The following is a 19,132-nucleotide window of genomic DNA, read 5'->3' as shown; positions in this document are numbered from 1 at the left end:
TGCCTTGGCTAGCAGCTCTAATCTGGCCCTCTAAGGAGGGGGCCAGGGCGGGGGTTAAATCAAACCCCAAACAATCACAACCCCCCCTTGCCGTAGCCGAGCGCCCGCCACCAGCGGGGGAACCTGGGCAGGGCGTCTTCATTCAAGCGCTCAAGGCTCTGGGCTGGGCGCTGCTTTCCGGCGCCGGCCGTCATAGTCCCCCTCCTTGGGTTCCCCTTTGCACTGCAGCTCCAGTAGTTGGGAGTAGAGACACACACAGAGACACAAGTAGTTTACATTGTTGGGTGACTTTTGCAACAACTCCCCCTGCCTTGGCCTTAACACACCGTCACTGGATTTTCTATCTTCCTTGTCTTTACTATTACTATTACTGTTTTATTTTATTTTTTTTACAAGAATAAAGAGCCAGGAGCCCCAGCCGCGAGGATCCCCCCACCCACCCCTCTCCTCTTTTATTTTCGCTTTGTTGATTTCTGTTTTCTCCACCGACCTCTGGCATGAGTTAGCCACCAGATATGGACACCAAACATTTCCTGCCGCTGGGTGAGTTGCTTGGGTTCTTGCTGCATTTTTGAAAACGTAGGGGAATTGCCGGGCTGAGAGCGAGACGAGAGGTGGGGTGGGAGGTTTGGGGTTTTTTCTTTTGAAGCGGGGGGCGATGGGGAATGGAGCTGGAGAAAGAAACCTAGGGGAGACTAACTACAGCGCAAACTGGAGAGGGAACGCGGGGGAGACGCAAAAAGAGTGCCCCGACTTCCGAGTGGCTAGGGGGGGATCGGCCCGGCTGGAGCTGGGGGAAGGGGACTGGAGGCAGCCAGGCGATCGGGGGGCGCGGGGTGCCCCCCGCGGGGGTACCAGCGTGGTGGCTTGGCTGCGTCGCGGTGGAGGTGGTGGCGGCGGCGGCCCGGGGTGGGGAAGGAGCTAGTCTCCACGTCTCCGCTGTCTCCCGGGCTGTGCAAACGGACTGGAGTGGGCGCTTGTGCCCTTCTGGGGCGCGTGTGCGGGACTGGTAGTCCGGGGTGCCCCGAGTCCGCGGGCCCAGGGGATTCTTGTGTGTTTTTTTGGCCAGGGGGGCATGGGTTCGTGGCAGCCTCCACCGGTGGTATGCAGACAGTGACCCCGGAGAAGGGATGCGAGTTGAAGGGTTTTGCTAAACGCAGACGGCCCCCTCCCCCAGTCATAGACGAATCCCCCAACCAGGCAGCCCCCCGATCGGAATGGGGAAATTAGGGGTGCATGCGGAGGCGGGGAAGAAAGAGAAAGGTAATTGGAACTGAGAACCTCCTGGGGAGCCCCAGTGCGCAAATTCCACGGGCTCCGGCGTCCTGGGGTCCCCCTACCCTTAACACACAGCCAAACTTTGTCTTTAAGGCTGGCCTTGACTTGGAGCAAAGGTTTATGGTGTTATAAAGCAGCTCTTTTGAGTTGTAAAAAGAGGACCGAGAGTCGTCAAGGTTGGTGGGTGCCAGCTCCCCACTCTTTGCCATGCCTTCTCCCTGGGGCCTGGTAGAAAGGTGGGCTTCGCCGGGCAAAAGTGTCCGCTTTCCCTTGAGGTTAATTTCATGCTAGTTTGGAGTTAGAGGTGGTAGTGGGGAGATGGGACTTGGAGGTTGCAGGTTGAACGGACTTGGTTGTGATTCCTCCCCCCTCATCAAATGCTAAATTTGGTTTGACTTTAACCTTACCTTCCGCCACCTCCCCCCCCCCCCCCAAAATCTGCCTTTTCTCTTATTCCGCGTTTTCCTCCTCTCGAACGGCAGTCTTTTGTAGTGAGCAGTCTGGCAGAGATGAATGGGCCTGCCTGGGTTAAAGGTGATGCATGGATACATTTACGATCAAGTATTGCTTTCCAAAGGTGAGGGATTCCAGGAGAAACCCACCCCGGCAAGGCCTGGGGAAAGGCTGACTTGCCCTTCCGTGCCTAGAGCCCAAGCTGCTCCCAGAGTTGAGACTGGGAGTCAGGCGTGGAAAGCTTCCTCCTCTCCCAGGGGTTAGGTTGAAGTGTGCCTGTGCCTCCCGGCTCCTCGACAGTTAGTGGCACAGGACTGCTAAAATAACATGGAGGACTAACTTATATCAACAAAAGCCAGGAAATTTAGAGCCAGAGCTTCTGCCTAAACCACAATCCACCTCTCTCGCTTTCTAGCTTGCCTTCTTGTCTGCCTGCTTGCTGGTGAGGCTGCTCCCGTTGGCGGGTACCTAGGAACCAACGACTCACTGACTAGAGTTGTCTACACTCCCGGCTTCAGTTCATTGCATCAGACCCTCCCTCCCCTTTCCCCAACCCTTTCGAGGAAAAACAACAACAGTAGCACACACCAGAAAACAACCCTCTCTGTTGTGGTTTTAATGAATGGAAATATAAAAGCAAAACTTAAGTGAGGGTGAAATGAAAAACAAACCTACCCCCAAGAAATAGGGAAGGGTAGTGGGGGAGTATAGGATCTTGTATGTACCTATTTAGCGAATGGGACGATTTGGACTAGCCTATGTGGCATACTACAGGAGCAACCAGGGAGGACTGTGTTGACTGGCTATTGATCTGGCATAAAACTGATTGGAACTGATTATGGGTGGTGGTGTGTGTGAAGAGGTTTTTATGGCCAAACTGAGGGGAGGGGGCGGTAAACTAAGCCCACCTAATACTCTTCTCTGGAGGTATCATTCCTCAGGATCCTGACTGTCTTTTGAGCCTTGGGTTAACAAGCACTCCATTTCTTCACTGTATGTTGGTCTGGAGTAGGGTGTGTGTGTGTGTGTGCGTGTAGGGGTCGGGTTTTGGGGGGATTTATAAATAAATGGCTGCGAAAACATAGAGGGAAGATAACTATAGCCAGGCTGACAGGAAAACATTTCTGCCTGAAGTTAATTAAAAGTTAATTAAAACAGTTCATTGATAATGAAGATCCTGGATCTTCTCCCCCTGGTGAAAAATGGGGGCAGTTTATTGATGATATAATAATAACATGAAGTGCCCTCCTGTCTCCCCCACAGTGAAATGTTTTACATTGTTGGGGGGAGGTATGGGAGATGAGCCATATACTTTTTGGGGAGGTGATGTAAATAACCATCTCTGTACTATGAGAAATTATTCACATTTAAGGCACAGGCGACTAGGAGAGGTGAGGTGCGATAAAGTTAGAAATAGGCCTACTAGCAGTTCTTTGCTGTTTTTGAGGTGATGAGCCTAAGACTGAATGCCTTAGCTTAGGGCTTCCTGTGGAGAGAAGAGATGGATTTGTAGTTATGGCTTAATTTTTCCCATTAAAAAAAAAAAAAAGTTGGCAAGACCTGGTGAGTGATGTGATGTTTCCCCAAATCCCTTGTAAAGAGACTGTGTGTAACTATGATAAACAGAAAGTGTACATTGATTCCTCCCCAAATAGTATTGTAGAATCTTAGAACCAGAAGGGCCTCGTGGGTCACCTAGGCCACCTCCTTTCTTATCCTGTCCAGGAATCCCTTTGCAGGACTTGGGGGGGGGGGTCATCCAGTCTTTGCTTGTATATGAACACGACGGAGAGAGTTTACTACCTTACAATGAAACCTGGGCAGTTTTCTGAAGGCTCTGTTTATTACAATGTTCCTCATTAAAATGAACTGAAATTTGCCTGGAAGTCACTCCTCCACATCACACCCAGTTGTGTTCTGTAGAACGATATAAAACAAGTAGCTCCCTCTTCCATGTTCATATATATGCAATATTGTCTCTCTCACTCCTGGAAAATAGGATCCGTGGGTTTAAGTATACATGATGTCTGTCCCTTTCTCTCCAAAGACTAGAGATTGGGCAGGTTTCTTCTCTGTTAGAACGTCTCTCCCTCATTCAGGTGTCCCTGGTTTACATTAATTGTCTTTCTCCTGCCCAGCTTGGGCTGGGAAGGGGTGGTTGTGCAAGTAGCTAGTGATAGAAAGAAGTGCTTAGCATCCCTGGCTTCTCTGGGAAGAATGGACTCTGGCTAGACCTTATTTTTTCACCATTATAGCCTTGTATATATACAGAGCAGTAGGATTCTCTCAGAAGGATTGCATCTGTGAAAAGTATGCACTGCCTCTCTCCCTGGTTCTCAATGGTCTCTACGCCTCTGTTTATTTGGTTTTGCTCTCCTCTGGGCCGTCTTCCCTTCTCCCTTCAGCCTCTCTCCTTCTCTGTCTGCCCTGTCTCTTCCACACCTCTAACTTCCACTAGATAGCTTTATTATCGCTTGCTGTGTTGAGCTAGGACAGGTGTTGTTTCAGAGAAGGCGGGAGGAGGATTAGAACTTGACAACTGAATTGTTCCCTTGCTGAAAGAGATCTGTGGAGGGGGGGCTTGGGCCATGACACGTTCTTTTGCCGGGAGCTGCCAGTTCAAGGTCAGTTTCTCTAAGAGGGTTTGTCACTGGAACAGGGGATCTCATTGAATGATCACAGAATGTCAGAGCTGGAAGGGACCTCCTAATCCAACCCCATCATTTTTACAGATATGGAAACTGAAGCCCAGTGATGGAACCCGAGGTCACATAACAATTGAGTCGCAGAAATCTAGTCTAATTTTTTTTTTTATTCCCCTCTCTGAAGGATTGTAGTATATCATAGATCAGGAAAGGACCTCAGGGTTCCATCTGGTCAGCTTCCTCATTTTACAGATGAGGAAGCTGAGAGACAAAGAGGTGACTTGTCCAAGGTCATACAGGTTGGTTATGAATTATTTTTCACAACTCTGTACCTAAAGAGAGAATGATAGGGAAATGCTGTTAAGTTTAAGAGTGTTAGAATCCTGGGTTATTTGTCTGACTCTGTGGTTGATAAGCTGTGTGATCTTGGGTAAGTCACATCTCTCTTGGTTTCAGTTTCTTCTGTAAAATGAAGTGATTGGATTCGATCAGAGGTTCCAAACTTTTTAGGTTATTTGACTTTACCCTTCTCTCCTAATCAGCAAGGAAGGAAGTAAATTCTAGGGTTTGACGTACACAAGCACATAATAAATAAAGAGATTAATTTTAATAGGATAATGGTTTTTAAATTAATTTTTATTTGATAACATAATTTTGTTGCTCAGTTTACTAACTATTCCCTGTATCACTGAGACAAGCACCTCTTATCCCAGATTGGGAGAATCCCCTGGATTTTATGTTCTATTAATTCTCCACATTTCTAGTCCTGACGTCATGTACGCCTGACTAGATGCTTTAAGCCATGAAGGGCAGTCAGGAGTATTTGGGGGTGTTTGTGCCCAGGACCCAAGGCTCCCCTCTGGGCCAGCCATACTAATAGGTCTGGGGGGGGGAGTTCTTCCAAGGAGCTGCTTTCTTTGCTTGAGGGGTCCCCTTGAGACCCAGAGAAGAAGCAGATGAAAGAGATGCACAGCCTTAGAAAAGGCTTGGGGAATTTTGAAGCTCTTAAAAGAAAAGTCATTTTACAATGTTTAGGAAGGGAAGTGGGGAGCCTTCTGGAGCTGTGTGGAGATCACTTGCTGAATTCATCCTCCCCATTACTAATGCTACTTCATTTTGACCTTTGGCACTGCCCTTAACCCTGACTCGGGACTCTGGCTGTGGCCAGTGTTCTCCAGTGGAGTGGGAGGTGGGGGGTCTGCCAGTTCAGAGCAGGTTCATTATGAGCAGACCCCTGGAGGAGAACAAGAGACTTAGACTACTGTTTCATTCTTTCTAAGCCGGGGCCTAGCTCTGAATTCCTAGTGGGGTGGAAGGTACATTTAAACTGCTACTTCCCTAAACCCTTTTGTCAACAAAGGCTAATCCCTTCGGGGTGAGTGTCTGAGGGCTGGGGTTGTGACCAGTTACTGGTCCAGGGCCAGAGGCTGTGGGGAAGCCCCACCCTTCAACTTCTCACCCTTCCTTCCCCACCCTAAAGAGAGTCACTCAGAGAGGTTGAATTTAGGATTTGATTTGTGAATCAGCTGTGTGACCCTGAGCTAATCACTTCCTCTCTCTGGTTCTCAGTTTCCCCTTCTGTAATCCAAATCAACCCAGCAGTTATTAAGCACCTTCTGTATGTAAGGCCCTATGTTCAGGAATACAAAGATTAAAAAAAAAATGGCACAGCACCTGCCCTTCAGATCCTAAAAGTCTGGGGGTGGGTGAGTGTGCTACTGGTAGAGAGACGTGGGATGAAGAAGGCCAGTAATCTAGAACAATTTGAAGAAGAGGAGAATGCTTGGGGGGTGGGGTGGGGAAGAGGTGAATCAGAGAAGGCTTCCTGGAAGAAAAGGCACCTGAATTGAGCCCTGAAGAAAGAGAAGGATTTTGGCGGGTGGGGGATAAGCAGATTGGACCAGGGGTGGCGAACTTGCAGTCTCAAGGCCACATGTGGCCTTCTAGGTCTTTGGGTGGAGCCTTTTGACTAAATCCAAATTATACAGAACAAATTATTTTATTAAGGGATTTTGTTCTGTAAAGTTTGGAGGCAAAGGGCCTCTCTTGAGGACCTAGAGGGCCACAGGTTCCCCACCCCTGGAAGATGTTCTCAAAAGCCCTTGGAGCTGAGACATTCTAAGATTGTCGCTGAAGTTACTGCCGTCCTAAACTGGCGCTGGTTTGAGAATAAGGAGCGCTTGTAGGTGAGTGTTGACCATGCCTTTTCTTCAGCATTCTCCCGAAAACTACTGTTATAAAAGCTGAGCTTAGAAATGGAAATGCTTGCTGGATTGGATTTATGAATTGGGGGAAAAAATGTATTTGCTCTGGTGTGGTAGAAGTGGGGAGTGGTTGTAGTGGGTTTTTGTATTTAACCATTTAAGGAAAAGTGTTCACATGGCCCATCTCTTTCCCCACCTTCTGCTCAACTCAATATTAGAGTAGTAGCAGCATAAATAATGAGAATGCATGTTGGCGCTGGGTCAGCTTTGGGAGCTTGAAATCTGACCAAGGGGTTTGATGATGTCATAGCTCCAGAGACCCAAATTAGAGCAAATTTTGAAGCCTCCCAAAATAGCACAGTCATGGTACTGTTTGAAGACAGGCCTTGTAGCTGAAGCTGGGGCCTGGGCACTATTTGTGACTTAGAAAATTTATTTTGGTAAATACTGAGGGACCCAATGTTTTGATCTGCAGGAGTGTTGTGGTTGGGGGGCAGTGTGTGACAAAACCAACCCCAAAAGAGGACAAGGCTGAGAAGCTGCATTTGTGTTTCCTTGTCTAACCATGAATTTGCTAAGGTTAGTGGTGACCTTGTATATGGAAATAAGGTGGACTCCTCTGAGTTAGGCTTCCAACCCCATACTTGCTGAAACCTGTGATCACAACTCCTAACCCTTACCCAGCAAAGTTGAAATGGAATTCTGTTATCCAGGGCTTCTCTCATTGTTTGTACAAAAAATCCTGCTGTCCTGGCAAGTCAGCCTTTAGGAGACACAAGCTGGAACTAGCAGGAAATGTTGAACAGAAACAAAGAATGAAAGGGGAGGAGGGGTCCCAAGCTTTCCTATTTACAAGGTCTCCACAAGTTAATTTCTGAAGGGAACCCTGTCTGTAACTCCTCTCCCCTCCCCCATCTCTTTCTTGGTTCTTTAGGAAAAAGTAGCATAAATCTCTAGCTATGTCTGTGAATATGTAGTACTTTATGTTTTTCTATAGCATGTACATTATATAGCACTTTATATAAAGGAATATATCAGATCTTTACAGTTGTCCTTTGGGTTAGGCCTGGTGGAGATTATAATCCCTACTTGGCAGTGGAAGAAACTGAGGCATAGAAAGGAAAGGATATTCCATATAGTGGTTAGGTGGTACATGGAGTAGAGCTCTGGGCCTGGAGTCAGAAGATGTGAGTTCAAATCCAGACTCGGACATTTCCTGGCCGTGTAACCCTGGACAAATCGCTTAACCTCTGTCTGCCTCAGTTTCCTCACTGTCAAATGAGAATAATAGCACCTACCTCCCAAGGTTATTGTGAGGATCAAATGATAAAATATTTGTTAAAAAAAAAAAAGATGCTTAGCAGAGTGCCTGCCACATAGTAGGCACTTAATAAATGCTTTTTCTTTTTCTTACCTCCCCTCCCCCCTTAGTCACAGAATGGATTAATAATTCTACTGTGTTATGGTTTTTTTTTTTTTTTTGGTCAAGGCAGTTGGGGTTGAGTGACTTGTCCAGGGTCACACAGCTAGTGAGTATCATGTGTCTGAAGTCCCATTTGAACTCAGGTCCTCCTGACTCCATGGCTGGTGCTCCATCCACTGCCCCACCTAGCTGCCCCCTGTGTTATGAATTTTTAAAACTCAGTATGGACCATCTATGACTTCCTTGGATTGTAGATAGCAGGCCATTGGCCATTTCTGGCATGAAGCCATGCCTCTTGAAGGTTAGGGATTCCTCCCTTGGCCCCCCATCTTTGTCACCTAATGACAACATTGTCTTACATTTTCAGACTGCTTTTCTGTTTGTGCTGATTGAAATCCTACCCATCCTTTAGGGCTAAGATTGATTACACCTCCTCCAGGAAGCTTTTATTGCCTCTACCACCCAGTTTTGCATTTTATAAGGCAAGTGTACTACCTTGTGCTCCATTTCGTTATCCCCCTGTATGTCTTAGTAGACATCTAATCTGACTGTGGCCAAAAACCATCTATCTCCTGCCTGGGAACCAGTGCTCTTGGTGATGGACCTCTCCAGATGTAGTCAGGTTGGTCTTTGTATAACACAAAGTCCATCAATGGGGCTGTACTCTGAACATCTCTAGCCCGGTGGGACCTGGCAGAGGTTGGGCAATGTTGACATCGTTGGCATAGCCTAGCAGAGCCCAGTGCCACCTCCACCAGAGGTGAAGCTTTACAGAAGTGCTTTAATGGAAGCTAATGTCTTCTGTGTCCTTCGTGGACAAGACTGGATGCTCCTTGAGGGCAGGAATCCGGGCTTCTGCTTTTAAAATATTCCAGCCATGCTTGACATTACAGATACTTAATAAATACGTGTTGAATCAAGTTGACTGGTGACCTTATTTATCTTAATTATAGCTCAAGATGATTCCTAGTTGGAATTCCTCTCCCTGGAGTGAACTTCCCCCAGCCCCCTTCTCTCCAGGTGTCTTCTCACCATGATGCACTTTACTTTCTCCCACTCTGCAAGTATTTAATGAACACTCACCAGTTCATTCATTCATTCAAAAAATATTTATTGGACAACTGCCATAGACAGGATATCTTGCTAGCAGTCAGAGGGAACCATGCTAGAAAGGCCTTGGTCTCTTCCCCTTTGGGAGCTCAAAGTCTTGTATGGGGACAAGATAGGGATACAACTCTGCTACAAAGTAGACTGTGGAAAGTCAGTGAGGACAGTATATCCTTGAGAGAGGGATCAGGGAAGGTTCTCTGGAGGAGGCAGAATCTGTGTTAGGACTAGAAAGATAGGCTTTAGTGGACTAGTAGTTCTAAGGGCTAGAGGAAGGGGCATTTCAGGTAGAGGGAACAGTGATCATAGGCAGAGAGGGAGGAAAACATTGGATTTATTTTGGGGAAGAGCAGATAGAATTTGGCTTGTCGGTCAGTTAATAGGCATTTATTTGTCATATGCTGAATGTCAGGCCTTGTGTGGAGAGAAGGGCTTAAGCCAAACTAATGGAAGGCTTTGAATTCAGTTAATGATGGCGAGCTATGGAATTTTTCAGAACAAGGAGGTGGGATGGTATTATATTAGGCAGCTGTAGTGTAGGGCAGCTAACTGGTGCAGTGTATAGAATACTGGATCTGGAGTCAGGAAGACTCATCTTCCTGAGTTTAAATCTGGCCTCAAATACTTACTAGCTGTGTGACCCTGATCAAGTCACTTAACTCTGCCTCAGTTTCCTCATCTGTAAAATGAGCTCAAGAAGGAAATGGCAAACCACTGCAGTATCTTTGCCAAGAAAACCCCAAATGGGGTCACAAAGGGTCAGACGTGACTGAAAATGACTGAACAACAAAGTAATGCAGGGAAAAGACCTGGCTCTGCCTAGATGGCAAAGTGGATAAAGTGATGGTCCTGAAATTAGAATACCTGAGTTCAAATCCAGCCTCAAGACACTTTATCACTGTGTGACCCTGGGCAAATCACTTAATCTCTTCCTGCTTCAGTTTCCTCAGCTCTCAAATAGGGGATAATATCTGTCTCCCAAGGTTGTTGTGAGGATAAAATGAGATAGTTAAAAAATGCTTAGCACATTGCCTGGCACATAGTAGGTGCTATAAAAATGCTTATTACCTTCCCTTACCCCACTTGTGTTACTTTGGGTAAGTCACTTCCATTTTCCTTAACCTCAGTTTCCTCCTTTGTAAAATAGGAGTAACATTGCTCCTATTACCTATCTCAGAGGGTTGTTGTGATGAAAGCATGTTGTAAATCTTAAAATACTTTTGGAATGTGAATTATTATTAAGACAAGATTTGTGTGTAGATAAGATTAATCTGACAGCCTGTGCAGGATGGATCTGAAGGGAAAAGCCTGGAGGCAGGAAGACGTGAAGAGGTTGTTATAACAGGTAAGGAGAAAGAAGAGGAGATGGTGGAAACTGAGTTTTATTGTGGTAGACAGAGAAGACACTAACTTATGTATATAATAGAAGTGACTGAACAAATTAAAAGTATTTGAATTTAATGGAACGTTACTCTGTTTGTAGGAAGTGATGAAAGAGATGGTTTCACAGAAACCTCTGGAAAGACTTGTATGAACTGATGCAGAGTGAGGGGAGCAAAACCAGGAGAATATTTTAGACTATAGTGTCAACACTGCAAAAGAAACATAAAAAGACCTAAGAATTCTGTCCCAGTTTTCCCACATCCTCTCCAACATTTATCGTTTTCCATTTTTTGTCATATTAGCCAATCTGATTAATGTGAGGTGGTACCTCAGAATTGTTTTAATTTCTATTTCTCTAATCAAAAATTATTCAGAGCACTTCTTCATATGCATATAGATACCTTTGATTTCTTCATCTGAAAACTGCCTGTTCATATCTTTTGACCATTTATCTATTGGGGAATGGCTTTTTTATTCTCATAAATTTGACTCAGGTCTCTGTATATTTGAGAGATGAAGTCTTTATCAGAGGCACTTGCTGTAAAGATTGTTTCCCAGCTTTCTGCTTTCCTTCTAATTTTGGCTGCATTGGTTTTGTTTGTACAAAATCTTTTAAGGCTTAAGAATTCAGATCAGTGCAGTAATCAGACATGATTCCAGAGGACCAATGAAGAATGCTACCCACTCGCTTCTGAGAGAGAGGTGATAGACTTATAGGCAAAGTGTGTTTTGGGACATGGCTGACATAGTAATTTGTTGACTATGGTTATCCAACATTAGGGTTTTCTCTCTTTTTTTTTTTGTTAGATTCGAGGGAGAAAAATATATGTGTGATACTTGAAAAAAATATAAAACTTAATTAAAAAAGAAAAAAGGGCACAAGATTTGGAGTAAGAAGAACTGGGTTCAGATGCTGACTGAAATTAGCAAGACACTTTCCTTCTCGTTGAAGCTCAATTTCCTCATCTCTAAGATGGAAATTTTAATTTGTACCACCTTTCTTATCTGGTTGTAAAAAAAAGATGTGTACTTTAAAGTGTCATGTAAATGTTAGTAGTTATTTAGCATCATGGAAGGGAACATAAATGTGTACAGCATGGGGGAGTAGGGGAATAAGGCCCCCAGACCCTGCCTACCTCTAGGCATTTTTATCCTGATTTCCTTGAAACCTGGACCAGACCTGGCTTACAAGGTGGTCTGTGGATGTGGCTGGCTAATTGGGCCAGCTGGCAATGTTTGCCCGTCAGGAGAAAGGGCTTAAGGTAAAACCTTCAACTGAGCCCCCCTGCCAAGTGACAAGACAGAGCAGTGGGGATGCACCCCAAGGAGTGAATATAATGCTGTTGGTTAATGAAGGAGGTTACTTGTGGTTCCTTATGTTTCTAGACCTGTCAGGGGCAGGGTGAGTGATAAAGGAAAGAGGTGGTAGGTAGAGGAGTGCTCTAGTGGGAATGATCCCTTGTGTTGAGTTGGGGGAAATGGTTTGGGAGGATGGGGGTGGGGTGTCTCTGTTCAAGGAGCTACAGGTTAATTGCCCTCTTCCCACCCCACCCCCAAGCCCTTTTCCTTTCCTTGACTTTATTATGATGATGATTTTTTTTTTAAACCACAGTCACCTTGAAGGAGCTCGAAGGGCCTGGTTGGTAGATTTAGGTTCTGATTCTGCTTGGTTACTGATGTTTCCATGGGAACCCACCACTGACTTAGCCAGGAAACCTCAAGGAATCAGTGGGGCTTGTGGTAGTTGAGATTTCCTGCCAGAGGGTAACAGTTTCCCAATTCTGTATGGGTGGATCAGGAGCTGTTCACTTGGGACCAGGGACCCTGGGACCCTTGGGAGCATAGGCTAGTGGGTCTTCTTCTTTCTGGCAATATCCTGGGAAATGGAGGGAGGTGCAGATTCAGAGATAAAAGGTGCCCATAAAATGGTAATGGTGCTTGCATCTGGGTGCGACATTTTTCCTGGGCCTTTTTCTTGGCCGCTCTCAACTAAATAAATCAATTGGGTTTTATGGACTCCGAATGGAAAGGGTGAAAGGGGAGACTCTGAAACTTAGGTCCTTGGCAAGGTGAGACTGCCCCTCAAAGGAGAGTGCTCTCTGTGGCCCTAGGGGCCCCATGATGTCAGGCAGGGTGGCCAGCAGGACTTCCTGGTGGCTGGCCTCCCCGGCCCCTCCCCCTCTATGGGGCATTTACATTTTATTAGGTGTAGTTCACTCACTTTCTCTTGCCTGCCCTGCCCCTCTTCAGGTCCCTGGCTTTGCAGTGCCCAGATGAGATAGATTTTTCTCTGAAATTCTGAAAGGCATTTGGGGGGAAGTCAGGAGGGTTCTTCAGGACAGCCCTGCCCCTCCAACACCACCCTCTGTCACCGAGGTCTTTCTGGTCCCTGGGGAACTTGGTGTCTGTTAGTGGACTCTGATACTAGTAACTGTGTGACTCTAGCTGAATTAAAGAGCTAGAAGAGATCTTGGAGAACCTTTAATCCCGCACCCTTTTTACAGGTGGGGAAACTGAGACCCAGGAAAATGACTGACCTAAAGTCACTCAGCTAAGGAAGTAGCAGAGCTGGCATTTGTTAAACTTTCTTAGCCTTAGTTTTCCCATCTTTAAGATAGAATAATAATTTCATTATCTTAAAGAGTTGTTGAGGGAGAGTTTTTATGTAAGTGGTCGATAATTCAGATGCTGTTCTAGATTCATGAGTGACAGAATCTTATTTTTATAGAATACTTCATGTACCTTTCTTGCTCGGATGCCCTAAACTGTCAACGGTATATTGCTTACCTACCCTTTCAATCTTCATATTAGCTCTGTGAAGTAGACTGGGCTGGGTATAGTAACCATCATTTAACTGTTGTGGAAACTGAGGCAAAGTGGATTTTATTTGTTCTGCTTTGCCCTTTGTGCCACATAGCCCCAAGTCTGAGTCTCATTAAGCTGGTTAGACGCAGTGACCATTCACCCTGGATTTTCTAGAATAGTTCGAGATTTCAAGAAAAAATATACTTTGTTAAAGGACTGCCCTTCAGACCATGGACTCTGATTTTTGTTTCAGAAAATACATTCACCATACTGTTAGAAAGCTGGCTGTGTTAGGATAGCGGTTCTCAACACAGCAGAGGGAGCCCAGTGCTGCATTGAAATGATGCCAAACTCAGGAAGGGGGTGAAATTTGGAGCAGTGGTGCACCCCTCCCTCCCAAACTGTGCAGCAACAAGAATTTAGCCCTCTCTTCTTGTCTTGCAAGTGTAATTTTCTTATTGTTTTGGAAAACCTAGAGCCTTCTGCAGGCCCTGGGTCCTTAAGCAATCCGCTTGTTGGTAAGTGAGCAAGAGGGAGAGGCCTAGCTCTCTCCACATCCCCTTAAGAGAAATCTGGGGAGGAAAATTCTGCAGAATGAGAAGATTGGCTTGCAAGACTGGGAGGGAGGATGAGTAAAGAGGAGGGTGGGGAGAAGGAAGGGGGCTGCTTTTGCCCACACCCCAGCCCTGTGTGAGATATTCAACTCACAGACAGTGAAATTGCACCCTAGAGTTACGAACCAATTGTCTAGCTCAGCAGCCGAATGAGCATGAAATGGTCCAGAAAGTAGCTAAATAAAATTGGCTAAGGCAGATGCATGAAAATAATGGGATATATATGTATGTGTGTGTATATATATATATATATATTTATATATGTATGTATATATATATTTATATATGTATGTGTCTGTATCCGTGTACTAGATAGACTTATCTCTCTATGGTATGGTATAGTCGGACTCAGAATACACAGTTTTAAAATATGTATTATTCATTCTGTGTGTGTGATTGTCTATATGTGTAATGGATATGACTGATCTGGGAATTGTTTTTCTAGGTCTCCTGAAACGATAGTTGGTTGAGTTGCCTGTATTCATGGTTCCTTGTATTGCACCCCCCCCCCCATTCCTAGCCCACACACCTTTGCAGTAAAAGTTCACCCAATACAGAGTCGAAGAGCTCTCTTTCCTTGTTTTATTTCTTCACCAGCTTTTTTCTCTTTCTTGATTTGAGAGCGCTACCTGTGTCACCCCCTTCCTGCATTGCCTCATGTGGGCCCCATGTTGGGAACTGGTAGTTGGTGATAGGAGGATAGGCCTGCTCCCATCCCAGTTTGGAAGTGTGTGGATTTGTGTGAAAAAAAAAATTCGATCCAGAGGCCACTGGTGTGGAGTGTGAAGCCCTCAGGAGCTGCCAGTTTGACCTTTGTATCCAGTTGCTGCTTATTTAGTGCCCTATGAAGATACAGTGAAGTAGGAAGTCTCATATTCTAACAGGAGGGAATAAACGTGGCCCATAGAAAATAAAGAAACAAAATAAGGCACCAAGATTTGCTAAACCTCTGTGCTGTTGTAGCTCAGAGAAAGGAGAGATGGAGTGGATTTCCATAATGGAAAACGATGGGAATGTAGACATCAGCAGTGATAAGAGGAAGTTAGATTATTTTCGTTGAATCATCATATTGGGTAGCTTTTTTTTTTTTTCTGGTAACATTCTAGGTGGCTAGATGTCAAGCATGAGCTAGGACTTTGAGGTCTGCTACAGGAATGGAAGATGTACCTCTTAAGAGCCTAACCAAATGCTTTCTCAGTGGCCCCTTGGTTTCTGCTTTTTCCGTCTTCATCTACTATATTCCTTCCTTCTTCTCTCTCTTCCTTATGAAGGGCTGATGTGACCTCTTGGAGGCCTGCCCTGCATCTAGTTTTATTAGCTTTGGTGAGAGAAAACTCTATTTAAAATCCATCTGTTTTCCTTTGGAACTTACTGACAATTTAAAAAAAAAAAGTAAAATCTTTAGAGCTCTAAGGAATCTTAGTAGAACAGCCCAACCCCCTTATTTTGCACTGAGGAATTTTTGTCCTTTGGTGAAGGGACTGGCCTAAGGCCATACAGTTGGTTAGGGGTAGCTCTAACAGCATTGTGTAGTGGAGAGAATACTTGCTAGGTATGGATTCAAATTTCACCTCTGACACTAGCTTGGGTGATCATGGGTAAATCATTCAACCTCTCAGTGTCAGTTTCTCATCCTTAAAATGAGGGGGTTCAAGTAGATGGCCTCTTTTTTTTTTTTTTTGCTTAGGCAGTTGGGGTTAAGTGACTTGCCCAGGGTAACACAGCTAGTAAGTGTCATGTGTCTGAGACTGGATTTGAACTCAGGTCCTCCTGACTCCGAGGCCAGAGCTCTATCCACTGTGCCACCTAGCTGCCCCTCAATGGCCTCTTAAGGGTGCTTCCAGCTCTTATTCTATGAGTCCGACCCAGTGCTTTGAGAACTACTGTGCTCCACTCAGCACAGTACATTGCATATAGTAGATTTAATTAGTGTTATTGAACTGACAGTATAAAGACCTTGGTTCAAATTGTGATTCTCTTAGGAACTAGGTTTGTGACTTTTGGGCAAATCACTTTTCTTTCCCTGGGTGTCTCAGTTTTTTCATTTGTAGAATGAAGGGGTTGTAAAATGAAGGCATAGATGATCTCTAGGGTCCCATCCAGCTCTAACATTCTATTATTGTAATTAGGGGCCCATTTTTATCAGGTTCTTTAACACTTTCCCCTTTCCCTCCTTTATCTCTCCAACAAAATTCTGTTATGCTCACCTGCTACCTAATTAACACCCCGATAGGCTTCACACCTGCTGGGGGCTTGGTCTTTTAACCTGAACCCTGACTCTTCTGGGATGCCTGGATGATCCCATATGCCTCTTTAACACAACTGAGACTAACTAGGTTACTTAACAGAGGGTTGTGGTTTATTCCTTGGGGGGAAGTGTTTCCCCTAGGACTAACATTCTAGGTTTACTGCCCTGGAGAACCTTTTGAGGGAAGTTAAGTTGCATTTTGGAGATAAGGCCAGTTTTCCTCCAGGTCAATTTTGATCTTAGCCTGGTTCCCAGAGAAGGGTTTCCAAACTCTGTGTTGTAACCTTGGAGGGGATTTTAGCTATGGTAGATAGAATGCTGGTCTAGAAAGGACAGATGGGCTTAAGGCAGAGATTTGCAATCCAAGTTGGTTATGACTTTAAAACCAAAACCACTTGAGTCATTAGCCTTAGATAAAGATAGTAAAACAATATTGACCTTGAATAGTGCTGTAGAACTCACTCTGCTGCCTTGGTTTATGGGCCAAATAATAACAACTAGTATTTGTATAGCACTTGAAGGTTTACAAAACTTTTACATATATCATCTTCTTTGAACTTTGGAACAGCTCTATCAGGTTTGGTGTTTTATTATTATCCTCATTTTTCCATCTGTCAAATGGAGAGGGTTGGACTAGATTCTAGAAGGTCTTCCAAGGGCTTTTTCCAGCTTTGGAATCCTGTTCTCCTGGGACTCCAGCCATTCTGGAGGGATGTCCAGGATCCAGTGGACCTGGTCTTGGCTGTCTAAGCAGGAGTTCCTGGGGTGAGAGGAGATGCTAATGTTCAGGAAGTGGGCTAGTAATTAGTGAATGGAAACCAAAGCTTCGTCTCTTCTTCTAGACCAGGGATGGGGAACCTGAGGCCACATATGGCTTCTAGGCCCCATGTCCTCCACCCTTGGTCTAGACTTTGCCAGGAAGTGACAGATCTTTCCCCCCTCCTTTTTTATAGGGCAGTTTTGGAAGGAACTCATCTCACTAACAGGGAGCCTGTACCTAATCTGACAGAAAAAAAGAGGTCCAGAAGTAGGAAGGTGGAATTTCTTGGAATATCTTTGGGTCCTCCTCTAGGCTTTGGGAGACAGGACTTGTTGCTCTCACAGTCTGTGAGTGGCTGGATGGCTATGGTAGCTTCTTTGAAAGTCTTTTCTCTTTTAGCTGTCCCTCCCTCTTCCCTCTGCTTGCCTGGGTTGCCCAGGGCTGACTTTCATGTTGGTCTGCATTCCAAAGCCATGTAAAATGCAGTCTCCAATTTCCTTTTCCACCCCCCCCCCAAACCCATTGTTGGGCCTGCCCCCCTTCAGATTCATAGAAAAAGATCTGGTAGATTTTTTTTTCATCCCCCTCTAAACCACTCATATTACTCTTGCATGATTTTGGACTTTTTAAGAATGTTCTCAAATCCTCTTCTCTACTCCGAAATACTCACTGGCTGACCACAGGGCTGTGGAATCTCAGGCTGGAAGTTGCATGCAAAAAAATGGTCATTTATCAAGAAAGGACAGATATTTAGAAAGTAAATCTGAAGAAAACTGAGCCTTGAGGTTCTTGGCTGTTGGCCAGAGGCCTCCTGATCACCCTTCTTAATACGACCTCCTCTTCCCCCAATTTGGATGCTTTTCTTCAGTTTCACCTCTCTTGGGGTACTGGACTCTCTTTTGGTGATGGTGGTGGTGGTGGAGGGAGTGACTGTGGAACCAACTGCAGGAAGTGCATGAGAAGGGGCCTGGGGCCTTTCCCAGCCCACCCCATTTGAAAGTGGTTTGAAGAGTGAAGGGGGGGTTGGAGGGGCAGACCAGCAATTGCCACGCATTGTGAATTTACTGCAATCTGCTGTAGACTGTGGGGGAGCAGGGAGGCCTTGTCTCAACTATGTATCTCTCCCAGTATCCCTCTGTGTATAGTAGGCCTTTAATAAATGCTGGGGGAAATGGATAGATAAAATGAATGAGTTTATTTTTCTTCCTTTGTTCCCGTGTAAGGGAGGGGCCAACTCTCCTCCCTTCTTCACCAGAACTTGAGTTTCATCATCATTGGATCAATGAGTCATAGGATTACAGGATTTAGGGCTCAAATTCACTTCACTTGTTTTCCACACCTAGATTGGAGATAGTAGATGGAGAAAGAGCTGACCCTTGATATCTGTCCCTGGAGATTTGGATTCAAGTACTTCCTCTTATTCACCCTGGGCAAATCTCTACACCTCTCAGTACTCCTGGCAATGCTAACACCGAGGTTGCTGATATATGCATTGATGTAGTGGTGTTATGGATAGAGTTCCCTGTACCAATATATTTTGTACCTCCCTTAGGGTAGCCTCTGGGGATACAAAAATCAATGGAGAAACAATCCTTACCTTCAAGAAGCACATATTTTTCTGGAAGGGACCTGAGAGGTCTTCTAATCCCAACCCACTCATTTTATAGATCAGGAAATTGAGATCCAGAAAGGGGCAAGTAATTTACCTAAGGAAGAATAGGTAAGGAAGATTAAAACTATTTCTGTAGTGTTAGAAACTGTAGAATAAGGAGGGAATCTTTGCCTTATAAGGGTTTATAAGATGGAGTAGGGGTAGACAAGATACACATATGTAAAGATAGGATTGGGATAAGGATATGGACTGGGCCTGTGATTTAGAAAACAGTAAAATTGATGTCTAGTGAATAGTAAAGATGGTTAACCAGAGTTCAGAGGAGAGAGATCCCTGTGGGTTAGTCAGGTTTCTCAGAGAAGGTGTGGGATTTCCTGGATGCAGAGAGCCCAGATGGGGAGGACATTTCACCCAGTGGGAACTAGAGGAGGGCTCCAGACCTATTGAGGGAGGACCGGTTTGGCTGGAGCTGGAGGTTGGAGTAGGAAAATCAGAGGTAAGACTCTTAACTGCAGAAGGTAGGGACCAAATTATGGAGGGCATGGAGTACCAGGCCAAGGGAGTTTGGACTTTATTCAGTACGTCATAGGGAAGCCATTG

General features: G+C 45.2%; 1 protein-coding gene across 1 annotated transcript in view; it reads left to right on the top strand.

The window, feature by feature from the left end:
• Positions 1-272: 272 nt before the first annotated feature.
• RXRA (retinoid X receptor alpha) overlaps positions 273-19,132 on the top strand; it is a 287,628-nt gene continuing 268,768 nt past the window's right edge. Inside the window, exon 1 of the mRNA XM_027869561.1 lies at positions 273-543. Coding sequence (XP_027725362.1) covers positions 516-543 — 28 coding nt within the window. The 5' untranslated portion in view covers positions 273-515. The remainder of the gene's footprint in view (positions 544-19,132) is intronic.

This window comes from Vombatus ursinus, unplaced genomic scaffold (genome assembly GCF_900497805.2).
Source record: "Vombatus ursinus unplaced genomic scaffold, bare-nosed wombat genome assembly UNPS02014793.1, whole genome shotgun sequence".
Taxonomy (NCBI): domain Eukaryota; kingdom Metazoa; phylum Chordata; class Mammalia; order Diprotodontia; family Vombatidae; genus Vombatus; species Vombatus ursinus.
Note: the sequence above shows the minus strand (reverse complement) of the source record. Positions and strands in the feature narration are given on the sequence as shown.